The sequence below is a fragment of the Centruroides sculpturatus genome, unplaced genomic scaffold, assembly GCF_000671375.1.
Source record: "Centruroides sculpturatus isolate CEXI.00-Female unplaced genomic scaffold, Cexi_2.0 scaffold22, whole genome shotgun sequence".
NCBI lineage: Eukaryota > Metazoa > Arthropoda > Arachnida > Scorpiones > Buthidae > Centruroides > Centruroides sculpturatus.
In genome coordinates, this window is record NW_019384323.1 from 922,162 (window position 1) to 939,090 (window position 16,929).

General features: G+C 30.4%; 1 protein-coding gene across 4 annotated transcripts in view; it reads left to right on the plus strand.

Annotated features, from left to right (window-relative positions):
* LOC111626254 (guanine nucleotide-binding protein G(q) subunit alpha) overlaps window positions 1–13,072 on the plus strand; it is an 82,593-nt gene extending 69,521 nt beyond the window's left edge. For all 4 annotated transcript variants that reach the window (XM_023369580.1, XM_023369585.1, XM_023369572.1 and 1 more), the window contains one exon: window positions 10,597–13,072. In XM_023369580.1, the coding sequence (XP_023225348.1) occupies window positions 10,597–10,679 (83 nt within the window). In that variant the 3' untranslated portion in view covers window positions 10,680–13,072. The remainder of the gene's footprint in view (window positions 1–10,596) is intronic.
* The last annotated feature ends 3,857 nt before the right edge of the window (window positions 13,073–16,929 follow it).

The following is a 16,929-nucleotide window of genomic DNA, read 5'->3' on the forward strand; positions in this document are numbered from 1 at the left end:
TGTAACATGTCAAGGTAAACAACTCTATGTTATTCTTCAATAAAAAATAACACACAAAAACACTATAATCAACAAAAGATGATAGCCACTCATAATGGATATAGTTGTTTTAATAATAATTTTTAAATTTATTTACAAAATAAATAATTATAAAGCAATTTAAAAGTAACCTTATATTTATTTTGTTTTGCCGAAACGAGAGACAATACTACGGATTAATATAAATACGTTTGTTTTGTCTACAATAATTATAATATTTATTTATTTTATAGTTATTTTAAACAAATTTCTGAGTCACAGATCTTCGTAATTGTAGATAGAATAGAACTAGTTTGATCTTCCACCCCTCTATTCGGATTTAGATTACGAAGTGTAGTTTCTATTTAGATTAAATTTTGGGAGGGAAATACAGAGTAATCCCCAAAATTTAATAAACTTAATTGTTACTTCTTAAATAAGTAAATAAAAAAAAACATTATTAATATGGTATGTAGTAGGGAAAATGAATTAGGGAATAATGAACAGGGGACTGGTCAGTCTATATTGCGAGTTAATTATGTATGATAATCATAATAGTAACTATGTATTTGTAAGTTTATATAACATTATTTTTCTAAATAGATTTTCAAATATTACTTCTGTGGGCCTCGTACGAATTTGTAGTGTTGGGGTTGCAGCAATAAAGATACGGAAAATTCAATATGGATTGAAAAAATTATATCAATGGACACCTTAAGATGGATTCTCCTTCCTTATAATATATTTCTCTAAATAATTTCAACGAATATTTTTATATTTATAGTTATAAATTTTAAATGAGGCAATTATTTTGATTGAATATCTTTATGTTTATTTTCAATGATGATTAAAATATAAAATACAGTCTATAATTTATACGATTTATATTTGTATGCCACACAACTATTTATAAATTGCAGTTCTACCGAAAATTTCCTGTTATTTTATCTTTTGTGAGAGATTATTGAGCAATTTAAAAGAGAAAGTAATGGAAGGCATTACTTTTATGAGATATGAAAATGGTATCTTTTGTATTTTTTGAAGAACTTGTACAAATTTACTGGAAAAATACCCCTTTTTTTAAACCAATTTTTTTTTGGAAAGGATACTTAAATATATTATTATTTTTTTAATTTTATAAAAATTTAATTTAATTTATCTACACATATAAATTCGAATGATTCTCCTTATGTAGACCCTTTTGTGTCTAATTTTAAACACTAAAAAAATTTATTTTTAAAATAAAATTTAAAATGATTTCTTCATTTTCAAAAAAATCCAATAAAGAAATTAAAATTAATTATTCTTTAGTCTATTTTTGTGTATTTCTGGATGAATGTACAGAGTAAATACTGTATGCTCACACATGAGTAAGAGTCATTGAGTGGTATGAAATTCTGTTTATAAATATATACATGTAAACAGAATTTATGTATGCTTTAAGTGAGTGTGTATTATAGGCTATATTCACCAACATACATTAATTTATAAGTCCACAATAACTTTAGAGGTACCATCTGAAGCGATACATTTGAGCATAATTCGTATGTTATAAGAAATATCTAAATACTTTTTATGACAATGTAAACACAAGCCCACACCTACTAAAATTAGAAAAACATGAATTATTGCTATTATGCTGGTATGGATCATGACCAAAATTTATTTTTAAAATCTATTTTTAGAGTTTAAAGGCCTTTTCTCGTTTGATTTTAGATGTTTTTTAATAAATAATTTTAAAAATTCACATAACACGAGACTAAACACCTTGATCACTAGGAAAATCAAGGGGGTCGTTGAAAAAAGTTTATTTTATTATAGTATATTAATTCTTAATATGATATTATTTATCTTTATTTTTATTTCGTATCAATATAGTAAGGTTTGGCGAATTAGTTTCTCAAAGGAATTGACAATTAGAAAAACATTGGGAATATTGTAAAACAATAAAGACTGGGATACTAAACTTAATGTATTTCTCCTACACGTAGTAAATGCATACAATTCAATGCATCACATTCAATGTTGTACGTATATCACGCAGTAGTGTAATCGAGGAAGCCCAGGGCCCTCGTTACATCAACGTATTATTCATCATACAGGCCTACATAGCTTATGTAAGCCTGTATGTTGCATATATATATGTATATATCATATCATTATTCTTTTATATAAAAATTAATTACACTATTTTTACTTAATTATATCATAATTTCTATGTCTCTATCAATTAATTTTAATTATTTTCTAGATATACAAATTATATTATCAATTTTATAAGCTCTATTAATAGCTTCCACCATCGATTTAATCTTGATATAATTACGAACTTAATTAAAGTAATTTCTCTATGTTACTTCTGGTATCAAACCAGAAAATTTGTTCCTATCACAAGATTACAGGATGGTCCAAAAGTCAGTTAACAGAATTTGTTTTTGTGTTTCGGATAAACTAGCAAATATAAAACATATCTTTGAGTTTTTCCTTTACAATTGATTACAAAATAAGACAGAAATTTACTTCTTATTTACTCTTTACTAATGGTTAATCGATTTTTGGAGCGACCTATATTATTTTTGTATTTTGAATTCCAAATAAATAGCCTCAGTAATGATAATTACCCGTAATTTACTAGATGAATATTCATAAATATATATTTTAAATTATGTAGAAATGTATATTTGTATATTCTATACAAATAAAAATAATTGTATAGAAGAGACACATTCGAGAACCCCGGAATTAATTGATATTTTGGGCCTTCATATTTATTAATCCGTCATTGAATTTATATGTAAATGATCTATATAACTTCATTATAAAAACACACTACTCAATATAGTTGATGCGGGTAATTTGGATATGGTTTGACCATGTTAAAAGGAGAATGAGGGAAAGAAGTGCGCGAATGATCATGGAGAGAGTGATGCGTAGAAGAAAACCAAGAACAAAGTCAAGAGAAAACAGTGGTTAGAAAGTGAAAGGAGGAGGAAACTGGGAGGAGATAGAGGATGAATAGCGGAAGGATCAAATAAGAAGTTCATCAATTTGATCCGGTAGTAGAAGTTAGAAGCTAAGAAGAATATGATAAAGTTTGGACAGAGCTATTAAGAGACATGCCCTTAATGAATTACACTAATAAGGATATAATATCACCGATAAAAAGTCTTAATAAAAAGTGATTCCGATCAAATGATAAATTTTCTATTAACCTAAAAGTATTCGATTGCAAATTATTCATCACGAGAAACGTTATTAACGTGGATTCTATGACAAGATTATTATGTATGATTATCGGTAACGATCACCATCTAATTCAATTGATATTATAATTTAAATCTTAAAAAAATTTATCATTAGTAATGATAAATTATGACTTCATTTAATTGGATTTTTTAATACTCGTATGTTCAATTACAGTCGACACCCTATAACACTGTTGATAATTCCGTTTTATATGAATTTCATGTTGTACAAGTCACTTAGAAATAATAAACAGACCTTTTTGCATGTTTCTGGCAATTTTGCTATATACATACAGCAAATGTTTTCTACTTCATTCAGGGTTCAGCATCAAGCTTTTTGTTGAAGATTTTATAGCTGAACTTCTCAATTTAGAACACTTTTTTGAAAGAAAAATGTTTCACTATAAAATCTTTGATAAAAAGCCTGATGTTGGTCCCTGAACGAGGCCAAAAATGTTTGCTGTATGTAAATAGCAAAATTGCAAAAAGGTCTGTTTATTATCTATTTAGTTAATCTCAATTAATCAATGAAAATAATCATTACCATTTGATTTTCAGAAAAATAATTTGGAATTACTAATCCAATATAATGGACAATATTTATAATTCATTTTCCAATGTTAAACCAGATAATAGATTTTACTATTAATATAATTACAATCTATGACATTATATTCGCATGCTTGTTTTTAAAAGTAAAATTATATTTATTTTTATTAGATTATATTTTAATATAATTGTCATTTATTATTATGGTTAATTATTTGATACCTTGTTGAATAAATTTATCTCATTTTGATAAAAATAAAATTGTTTATTTAATCCTAGATAACTAAACTTAAATTCCAGTTACATTATAACTACACATTCGTTGAATGGACTATGCATTCAAAAATGTTAATATCAACAAAATTGTTTAATAAAAATAAGAACTTGTTACATGGCACAATAGTATGGATAAATAGGAACTAAATAAGGATAAAATATTTAGGAAATAAGATTACACGCAGTTGCTACATATGTTAACATTATGGGGGTTGCAAAATGCATTTTTGCATTTCATGCAACAGTGTTTTGTCATTTGTTGAGTTTTCGATAGACATAAATAGCATATTTTACGCAGATCCGATGCAGAATGAGTAGGAGCTTCTACACTGGACACATCACCTAGAATATCCTGTATTATGGTTCTGATATCACGCCTCAAAGGCACTGTCTGTAACCGCTGTTGTAGCCAGGGTTCCATGAGTTTGTCTCCCATCTTCATAAACCGATGTCCCATCTGCACCGGGACATCAGTTTTTTTTTTTTTTGTTTCTGACGTTATTAGAGACATAGATTGCATAGCTATTTATTGCCAATAGGTTTAGCATATTATAAAACACGCATAGTGACCACCTTTTGGTTTTGTCTCATATTTGAACACATTTGATCTACTGTGTCTATCGCACCCTTTGTACTGTTATAAAAATGTATTATTTGTGGTTTTCCTGTATTTTTATCGATGTTAAGTTGATCATGAATAGTCGACAAAACATAAACAACTTTATTTGACTTGGCTTTGTACAAAACTAATGTCTTATTGCCGTCATAACAAAATATTGAAGTACCAGTAGTGCATGATTTAGAATTTTTTAATTTTTCAGGAATTTCTCTTTCGTTACTTCTAAGAGTGCCAACTAAGGTCAAATTATAAGGTGGCTTCAATAGTTCATCCGCCAAAGATACAGATGTAAACCTGTTATCCATAGTAATGTTACAGTTTGTTTCATGTAAAATAGATGTTATTTCCTTTATGAAAAACATAGGCAATATTTGTTTCTGAGGATCAGTACCTTTTCCCAAATAGGGAATGGCATTTATCGTGTACTAATTGTTTTCATTTGCAGCCATAACAATGTACATAATGTACATGACTTTGCAACAAAGTTACGTAGTAACTAAACTTTCATCGAGCGGACTACGAGATTGCCATAAGTCAATTTCTAATTGACATGTGAACCCAAATACATCACACATGGCACTGTTTATTCAAATTATTAAGGTAGAAAAAGAATGACCAGCAGGAAGTGCGGGAAAGTTTCTGAATTTCACTTTCAAGCAGAGATGTGTCATCATGTGGACGAATAATTAGTTATCTAGGGTTAAAAGTCTTTCGAAAAATTGATAAAACCAATTAAAAAATATATATGGAGGTTTAACTTGATTATTTTAACCCTAGATAACTAAACTTAATTCTCAGTTACATTATAACTACACATTCGTTGAATGGACTATGCATTCAAAAATGTTAATATCAACAAAATTGTTTAATAAAAATAAGAACTTGTTACATGGCACAATAGTATGGATAAATAGGAACTAAATAAGGATAAAATATTTAGGAAATAAGATTANTTGCGCCAGCTTTTGTAGGAACGGAACTGCGGCGTAAACCGAGGGCTATTTGTATTTTTAACTTATTGCTCAGCTGTACTGAGCAAGCCAATTGAAGATCTGATGATTGATGGAATTTAAGCATGAGTCATTCACCCCTCTCCAATTGCATACCTCCTTGCTATTGTCAGTGTGCTATTACATTAATAATATAAAAGCTATTGTCTGTATAGGTGTGAGTTCCTTATAACTTCTGCAATTTTTGTCCAGTTGAGATGAAATTTTGGTTATATTCATTTTATGTTCTGGCAGAAAGTATATATATATGGAGGAAAGAATAAGTGGCCATTACCCTTCAGTATAGCCATGGAAGGAAGTGGGAAGGAGAAAGGGGAAGAGGGGGGAAGGAAGGAAGGAAGAAGAGAGGAGAGCTCAAACGTGCATGCCCATACAGTTTGATAGACAAAATAGAATACAAAATACATTGTCCTTGAGACCAATGGCAAAGTACTGAGTACATAGTTAGGAGTGCGTATTCACAATTACTACAATAATACAAAATTCCTGATTTAGCTACGAATTGCCACTAGTATGGCTGCCCGTCCACACATAATGCTATACATTGGGCAGGAATAAGAATGTGTAGAAAATAAACTGACCACATATGATAACAGTACACTGTAATAACTAATAGTAGAACAATATGTATATGCAGTCCATGCAAGAGTTGTCTAAGTATTAACATAATGCTTGTTGGGTAATGTTCTTTTTTTGCTGGTCTTGCCACACTTTTCTCATGGCTTTTATTGAAAATCTGACAAATGCCATGAAGATACTCTTGTTGTTGAGTAGGGATTTGAGACAGGGCCAGGCAATTTGTTCCCTGATGATAGAAGTGATCAGATCTCTGCGGATCTGATAATGTCAAAGATAATGTGGAAAGGTTCCTCTAGGGTGAAGTTGTCACAAGGGCAAGTGCCTCCATCCTGCTTTAGGAACAGGACAAAATAAGACCCGAACCATGCCCAGTGATGAGCTGGGGATAAAGTGTGGGGCAAGGTCACCTCCGGAAGGAATTTGTACGTGAGTCTTGCCACACGAGTCCCAGTGGTCTTGCCACATGCTGTTAAGGGTATTAAATATACGATGATATACCCAGGATGGAGGGATGCAGTTGTAAGAAGGGTTACCCTTCTCAGAGGCAGCCTTCTTTGTCAGACAGTCTGCCCTATTATTGCCCTTGTTGCCGCTATGACCCCTAACCCAGTGAAATTCAAGAAGAGTATTGGGTCCAATACTGGAGATGGTATTAAGCGAGTCCCTGATGATAGGGAGGCAGATATTCATGCTTTTAAGCTGTAGGAGGGCCACCCTACTATCTGAAATAATATTGAAGCAGCTCAAAATGTTTGTGAGGCCCTTCTCTTCAACGAGTTTAAGGGCCTTGAGGATCGCTAGGAATTCTGCCTGGTTGACACTGCAGTGAGCAGCCAAAGAGAACCTCCCTTGATAGAAGAAGCGCCTACCCTCATCCATCACTACTACAGCACACCTGGTCCCTGACAGATTTCTAGACCCGTTAGTGTAGATATTAAAGCCATGAGGGGCCCTATCACCCTCTAGATAGCAGTTCACATTAGGAAGGTCTGCTGGATGAACAGGGTTATGCAGAGGACCCAATCAACCCCCAGCTTGAAAACCTTCTCCCAAAGGTCAAAGATGGGGCGGGTAGCTCACTGGGCTGGAAGGACTTGTAGGTAGTGTTGCCCTGCTGACTTCTGAGCAAATGGAATTGCCAGAATATCTCCTTTTGATGGCCAGGTCAATTGGTGTTAGCCCTGCGATAATCAGAAGGACTTCGGTGGAAATGGTCCTGTACCCCTTCGCCACAGCCAGAGCAGCTTGTCTTTGCACAGCCAGCAGCTTCCTCCTCGCATGCACCCTCATGGTTGCCTTGCCCCAGACCTCACAGCCATAGGTGATGATTGGGGTGATGGCATCTTCATATAAGATCTTTGTAGCCTTAGGGCTTAGGTTCCAGGTGTTCCAGGAGATGGAACGAAGGGCGTGCATAGCAAGAAGGGCCTTGTCACGAACATACTGAATGTGTGGGGTCCAATTAAGTTTTTTGTCCAGGATCACACCTAAATACTTCATAGAACTGACGTACTTGATCCTCTCATCCTCAATTTTTATAGTTGGTTTCTTAGCCAGGGGGTTTCTCCTGGGAAAAACTATACAGCTACTCTTGGCAGTATTAATGATGAGCTTATTTTTGTTATACCAGTTAGAGAGCTCTTTGAGGAAGTTATTCATCTGAGTCTGAAGCACCTCCTGATTGGGATGAACCATTAAAATGATGGTGTCATCGGCGTACCCCTGAATAGTCATCCAGAAGTCTGCTGGAGCCTCTTTGGATAGGCAGAAAATGGTGTTGTAGAGGACATTCCAGACCAACGGCCAGACCTGGAGCCCTGTGGGCACCCCCTGTTGATAGTCATATGGTGCAACAGATGGTTGTTATGTTTGACAACAGCAGTTCGATTAGGGAGGTAGCTGGAGAGGATCCTATACTGGTTGTTGGAGCAATTGTAGGTCTGCAGGTTGTGCAAAATGGCAGGCCACCATGCATGGTTAAAAGACCACGAAAATCTGCCGATACCATTAGGATATGTAGGTTGTGAACCTTGGCCTCTGTGATGTAGTCAGTGATGTTGTGGAGGGCCTCCACCATGCTTTGCCCTTTGGAGGTTATTTAAGTAGTTGTCATGGTCGAGGTGTTAGCCGATCCTCTTTGCCATCAAGGCATCCAGAATCTTTCCCAGGGTGGACAGGAGGGAAATAGGCTTGAAGTCCTGAGAAAAGGAGGTAGCTGAGTTGGTGGGCTTCTCAATAAGTTTAATGGAAGCCACCTTTCAGGAAAGTGGCCAATGGCCAGGCATTTGTTAAAAAGAACCCAAAAGACCATGGGGATAGCTCTGAAGGCATTGCTGGCCATTAGACCGGTGATGCGGTCAGGGCCAGGAGCTTTCCTCTTGTTGATATTTTGGAATTCCTTCTCAACTTCTTTGATCGTAAAAGGTCAGTCATCCTCGGAGTTAATTAGATCTTCTGCCAGTTTCCTGATGTTACACATGGTAACAACATAACACCATGTGTTTGTAAGTTGATGAGGGGTCCTTGTACCCGAAATGCATACTTACCTAAATTTGAAATGTGATTATTAAAGACCAACCCTTTTTTTTTTTTTATAAAAGTTCTAGTGCTTCTTTCTGTCGGCCTTGGTGTGATAAGCCCTGCAAATTGTTATACCCTATTTATTAGGTTATCTAATTTATAGTCGTGGGCAAAAAGCGTTGTTTATTACTAATAGGAAGTTGTTGACCTTCAGAACATCATAATAGTACAGTTTATTTTGATAAATGATGGGTAGAATCAATGTATAATTGGCACTAGTCTGAACTTGTAAAAATAAACCTTTTAACTGATTTATCTTTGCAACAATTCATTTGCCTAGTAAAATCTGTAAATACTTCAAAAACATAGTGTTATGCAGTAATTATTCACTTTCATAAAATCATAATCATTACTATTATTTTTATTTTTTGTTGACAATTTCAAATTGCACAGTGAACATAGGTGCTGATATATAAAATCATTATTTGTTGTCTGTTAAAAGGCAGCAGGATCCCATTCCTTCCATGTGGCATATTGTCACACTTATATAAGCCTTGTCAAGTTCCTTATAAGTCATTCTTTAAAAAAAGAAAACATGTTCAGATTTACTGAAGATATCATCATCATCATCATCATCATCATCACCGTCAACCACCACCACCACCATCAAATATTCTAAATGTTCACATTTTGTTAATAGATATATTTGAGTGCTTTGCCAGTGAGATCTCATCATTTCCAGGCAATTTAATATTTTATAGCTCAAAGTGAATTCTGCAGCATTCAACAATTTTCGGAATAGATTGTATCGTGTCGTGTATTGAATTATATCATCTCAAGAAAATATCCGCAAAAGAAATACTTCTCAGAAAGCTTTGGAGATGGTTTTTGAATGTGTAAATATTTGGCATTTTATATACAAATTTTGTTTATATTATAACTAATTTTATATTTATATATACACACATTCCTCAAATTATTTCAGTGGCATCCATTTATAACTTTTTTAATTTTTTTAATGTTTGAAAAAAGAAAAATCTTTCTTTATATCATTGTAAAAATTTCAGATAGATTATTATAATGAGACAAAAAAAAAGCCTAACAATATAGTGCCTTTTTATATATAATTTCACTTGAAACTATTCTCTAAAATGTATTCATGGCTGAAAAAAAAAAAAGAAAATTGTTTTTATTGCCACTGTCTTCCATTAATATACAGTAGGTCCACAGTGAAAAAACTTTATTCACCAATTTTTGTTTAAAGTAGATGAGGAGAAACTACACCTATTTAAATGAGAATATTATACAATTATTTATAAATTATATATACATATNTAATATCACAGGAAATCTCAATTTATTTTTATTAAATATTATATCCTAAAAATCTTACAAAGTTAATAAGTAGATATAATTTCATATTATGTAAAAAGCAAAACATTATATTTAATGTATACAAACAATAATTTGATTGTAATGACAACAAAGCTTTATTTTAAATCATATCAGATATTAGGTTTATACGAAAATCTAAATTAATATTTTCCTAGTTACTGCTGCTCTCTTATTATTGTAAGTATAATTTGATGTAAAACATAATTGTTTTTGAATATGTTATTATTATTCCAACTTTTAAGTTCATGATTTATTTGTGTTTTTATTGTTGAACTAAGCATTATTCTTAAATTCTTATATTTTATAATCAGAAAATGAGTTCTAAATAAGTTAATGAGAAAAAAGTTTTGAATTAATGATGATTTTTTTTTTTGTTTTCTTACAGACACAGAAAATATCAGATTTGTATTTGCTGCAGTAAAGGATACTATACTTCAACTAAATTTGAAGGAATACAATCTTGTGTAGGAAGAAATTTTCATGCATTTTTTGCAGACCTTGTCAACAATTACATTATTCATCACAGATTTCTATGTTGTCAATAAAAGACTATTTACTACAAATTAGGAGAGTGAAAACTATGACAAAATTGCTTGTACCACATCTTTATCAGATGAAGCACAAGTATATCATCTGCTCTCCAATGCATCACTTTTTTCATGGTGAAGGTGACTTTTGCTAAACAAACAGAGATGGCAATCTATTTCTTCCTCTTTTTCTCTTTCCCCTTTTTTTCTTTTTTATACATGCATATCATTGTATATATGTATGTTTTACATGTAAATCTGGCATATAGTTTCAACATGACAGTGTGTTGGAGTTGCATTATTTTGTTATATATAACAATTTTGTAAAATTGAGAAGCATTTCTAAGAAATGATAATGCTAAAATCGTTTGTGCCAAATAGCCTTTTTCATTTCATTCATTTCATGATGGATATTTTCCTATTTTACTTTCAACAGAATTAATTACAATTTTGCCAAAGAAGAATTGTTCAAGAAACTAACGGGTTTGACAAATGCCCTGAAGGAATATACTAATAATCCACCCATTGAAACATAAGTCAAAGATGCTGGATATTAGTGTGAATATTTTCATGGGCAGTGAAATGGATGTGATTGACACCTCAGCATATCAGCATCTCAATTTGAAAGTTGCAGAAAATGTAGCTGCAATCTTCAGTTCTCTACCTAGTCATTACATGTAAATGTGGTTAATATATTAATGATCATCATTTTTACTTTTTTTTATCAACATCAATCAAACTATACTTTTAAGAATTTACAAAAGAAGAAAACAATTCCAATTTAAATGCATTTTCAGTGTGAGGACTGTTAAAGATGATGATAAACTATTATATTTAGTATAATATGTATTTTGTGTCAATGATATGTTTTATTTCACCAATAAAGTTATATTTAAAATATTTAAAGGAGAATATTATATTTAAGAAAGTTTAATTATTATGATATAAAGATGATAAAATTGTTCATATTATTTTATAGGATTTGTTACTATCTCTTCTCCAACTTACAGTCATGTTGAGAATTTAATTTTTGCCTGTTTTATCTCTGCTTAGGAAGAAAATAAAGTGAGAAAACTGTACTTAATTATTTCTTTAAGATATAATTTATCCTGAACTTAGTTGAAATATAACTAGTATATAATAAAGTACAGTTTGTTGTTGTTATATAATTTTATTATTATTAAAATTTATTATATTATCATCATCGTCATCTAACACTACTGTTGTTGATTATTATTACAAATAATTAATTGACATAATAAATGACATTGCTTTTTAGCAAGTTAGAAAAAAAATGCTAAGTTGCACAATTTATGTATTTTGACACTGTTATTTGTTTCAAAACAGTTAAATTGTTAAAATATTTTTCTTAAAAAAAGAGAGCAGCTGTAATTTGTGAAATGTAATTTTTTTTATGTAAAAAATGTTATCTTAAAACCTCACATGATGGAAGAGCAGCATTTGACTTTGGGCCAAGACAGCTGAGTTGTTAGCTATGCCCACAAATTGTATAAATTGTGTATGCATGAATGTATGTTTGTGCATGTATGTGAATATATGTGTATGCAAGTGTGTGAATGAGAGAGCATGATAATTTCATGCAAAGTGAAGATTCTCCTTTGAAGAAATTGGATGTATTATACACTAAGGAATTTGAAAATTATTGAATAATGCAATGCATCAAATAAAATTAAGCAAAAACATAAGAGATTATTATTATTCAGAAGTATGTGCTAGTTGAATAAAGAAAGCATTCAAAACAGAAGAGATGCTCCTTTCTGATAACTGACATTGTGTTGAATATAACTTGCAAAACGTGAGATTGTTCTTCAAAATAAATTATGTACTGGTTTACCATGTTGCACAGAATTGTAACAATTGACAGAACTGGGAAATAAGACTTATGTTCTTGCTTGTTTGTGTACAAGCATACTTTGCATATTTCCCTTTAAAATTTGTGCATTTCTAGTTGTCAAAAGCTGGACAGTTAAATCTGTCACTGTGAAACAGTGCTGAATAGTAATCCTGTAATCTGCTATACCAATAACAGATCTCTTCATTCTGTTTTATTATAGTGCTTTTTTTTTTACAAACTATGTAAAATAGTTATGCAAACCACTGAATCATGTTTTCTTTATACCTCAATCTGTGTTGGAAGGGAAATAATAAGGGAAAAAGCACCTACCATTTGAGAACAGTATTGACATTTTCCCTCATTCCATAAAACTGGATTTCATTGTTTTTCAACAGTGTTTTATATAATATGCCATACGTTTTAGCTTGGATCATTCAATTTAAAAGCTAACAAATAAAAAATTATTAATAAAAAAGTGAGTGGTGAGTGAAATTTTATTTACTCTTATTATATGAAAATTTTAATCACAAACAATAGACAAAGGAAAGACTATTTATTTTTCTGTATGTTTACAACCTACAGAAAAATTTTAGTATTAAATATTTGTTTTGATAAGACAAACTTTTTGATAGTATTGGAAATTGTACTTGATTAATAACTAATAATGAAATCTATTAATTAAAAACTAATGATATATCAGTAATGGTTTAGCTGTAGAAACTACAGAGCTGCAGCTCTTCCAGAAACTTTGAGAAAAACTTAATCTGAACTAAAAGTTTTATTTAGATAATAGTTTATTCTTTTGAAGAATGTACATGCTTTAAATCCAAACCTCTGTGGCAGACTTTTAGCATTAGATGAAAGCAAACAATACATCATCTTGTTTATGCAGATAGAACAAGTATTGGGGAGAGCAACTGATAGGTTGCTGGCCAGGCTGAAGTTAGTTTAGTACCAGAGAATGCTTCATGAAGACTTTACAATATATCTGTTTACATTTTATAACATTTTAAATGTTGTATTTTGATAACCACTAGTGCCAGCTTGTTGCTAACTTGTATTTTAGGCAAAACAGATTTTTTGCCAACCCTGCTTCCAGAACAATTGCCAATAGAGAGCATTTTTAGTGTTGCTACTCTTGTATGAACTATTTATAAACAACTTTAAAGTGCATTTACAAATATTCACTGTGTTCACTTTATTATTTTTTATTTATTTTTTCTCCTTTTGAATATTTTTGACTATTCATTTTACTGCTTCAGAAAGTTGCCTATTGCCTCATCCATCGAACCATGGTAGCCACTTTATTACCTAGCTTTTTCAGTTATTTATGCAAATATTTTAATTTTAATAAATATATGAATTAATTTTTATGGTTTGTTTTATTAAAGTAAAATAAACTCTTGCAAATTTTTAATGCTGGTTAAAACTATTCATAAAAATATGTAATGTTTTATCTTACAATGCTTAACTGAGAAATTCTTTCTGATTAATTTGTGTAATATTATTAGCCCAGTCTTCTTTAAAAAGTCTCATGAGCCATTACTGATGATACATATAAGTGACATACTTTATATGTACAATTTACATATGCACTCAATTTCATTATTTGTTATTAATCAAGGAGCATAATTTATACACACAAATACTTTCAAAAATCATTATTATATATATTATAAAGTTTGAATAAATTGCACATAGATGTATATCCAGCCATTTAATTTAAAAAAAAAAAATAGGTACTGTTTATTTAATATATAACATTATTAAAAAAAGAATATTTTAATAAAATGATAATCTTTTTCAGTTTTGAACTAAGAATAAATATCTAAAGACTTTAATAGAATATATATTACTTTATTATTCCTTTATAAGGAATTTTATATATTTTATTATTATTCCTTGTATAATTATTTGATTGCTTTTAAAATAAAAATAATAAGTATCATGTAATATAAAAATATTACAATAATAATATAATGTAAAACAAAAATTATTTTTTTGCACAGGAAGGAAGGAACTCTGTTATGCATTTTATAAATTTACCTCTATTTCAGTTCTAAGAAAATCTTGTATAGAAAAATGTTCTTCAAAATCAAGTAATCATAAACAGCAATTTTATTAAACTTCAAATATTAAATATTTCATAAATTCATTAAATCAAAACTTACACAATAATTAAAGTTTTTAATCATTACTTTGATTACATTTTTATTATATTTTTGATACAATGATATAATTTTAATAAATTTAAAATAGTTTGTTAAAAATCTAATAATATTTAATAATAAACAGACCTTTTTGCATGTTTCTGGCAATTTTGCTATATACATACAGCAAATGTTTTCTACTTCATTCAGGGTTCAGCATCAAGCTTTTTGTTGAAGATTTTATAGCTGAACTTCTCAATTTAGAACACTTTTTTGAAAGAAAAATGTTTCACTATAAAATCTTTGATAAAAAGCCTGATGTTGGTCCCTGAACGAGGCCAAAAATGTTTGCTGTATGTAAATAGCAAAATTGCAAAAAGGTCTGTTTATTATCTATTTAGTTAATCTCAATTAATCAATGAAAATAATCATTACCATTTGATTTTCAGAAAAATAATTTGGAATTACTAATCCAATATAATGGACAATATTTATAATTCATTTTCCAATGTTAAACCAGATAATAGATTTTACTATTAATATAATTACAATCTATGACATTATATTCGCATGCTTGTTTTTAAAAGTAAAATTATATTTATTTTTATTAGATTATATTTTAATATAATTGTCATTTATTATTATGGTTAATTATTTGATACCTTGTTGAATAAATTTATCTCATTTTGATAAAAATAAAATTGTTTATTTAATCCTAGATAACTAAACTTAAATTCCAGTTACATTATAACTACACATTCGTTGAATGGACTATGCATTCAAAAATGTTAATATCAACAAAATTGTTTAATAAAAATAAGAACTTGTTACATGGCACAATAGTATGGATAAATAGGAACTAAATAAGGATAAAATATTTAGGAAATAAGATTACACGCAGTTGCTACATATGTTAACATTATGGGGGTTGCAAAATGCATTTTTGCATTTCATGCAACAGTGTTTTGTCATTTGTTGAGTTTTCGATAGACATAAATAGCATATTTTACGCAGATCCGATGCAGAATGAGTAGGAGCTTCTACACTGGACACATCACCTAGAATATCCTGTATTATGGTTCTGATATCACGCCTCAAAGGCACTGTCTGTAACCGCTGTTGTAGCCAGGGTTCCATGAGTTTGTCTCCCATCTTCATAAACCGATGTCCCATCTGCACCGGGACATCAGTTTTTTTTTTTTTTGTTTCTGACGTTATTAGAGACATAGATTGCATAGCTATTTATTGCCAATAGGTTTAGCATATTATAAAACACGCATAGTGACCACCTTTTGGTTTTGTCTCATATTTGAACACATTTGATCTACTGTGTCTATCGCACCCTTTGTACTGTTATAAAAATGTATTATTTGTGGTTTTCCTGTATTTTTATCGATGTTAAGTTGATCATGAATAGTCGACAAAACATAAACAACTTTATTTGACTTGGCTTTGTACAAAACTAATGTCTTATTGCCGTCATAACAAAATATTGAAGTACCAGTAGTGCATGATTTAGAATTTTTTAATTTTTCAGGAATTTCTCTTTCGTTACTTCTAAGAGTGCCAACTAAGGTCAAATTATAAGGTGGCTTCAATAGTTCATCCGCCAAAGATACAGATGTAAACCTGTTATCCATAGTAATGTTACAGTTTGTTTCATGTAAAATAGATGTTATTTCCTTTATGAAAAACATAGGCAATATTTGTTTCTGAGGATCAGTACCTTTTCCCAAATAGGGAATGGCATTTATCGTGTACTAATTGTTTTCATTTGCAGCCATAACAATGTACATAATGTACATGACTTTGCAACAAAGTTACGTAGTAACTAAACTTTCATCGAGCGGACTACGAGATTGCCATAAGTCAATTTCTAATTGACATGTGAACCCAAATACATCACACATGGCACTGTTTATTCAAATTATTAAGGTAGAAAAAGAATGACCAGCAGGAAGTGCGGGAAAGTTTCTGAATTTCACTTTCAAGCAGAGATGTGTCATCATGTGGACGAATAATTAGTTATCTAGGGTTAAAAGTCTTTCGAAAAATTGATAAAACCAATTAAAAAATATATATATATAAAAATTTAAGTTAAAATTCAGTTATAAAACATAATACTAGTGAAAAACATCACATCTTTTCTCTTCCAATATCCATATTAAATCAGAGACCAAGACTTT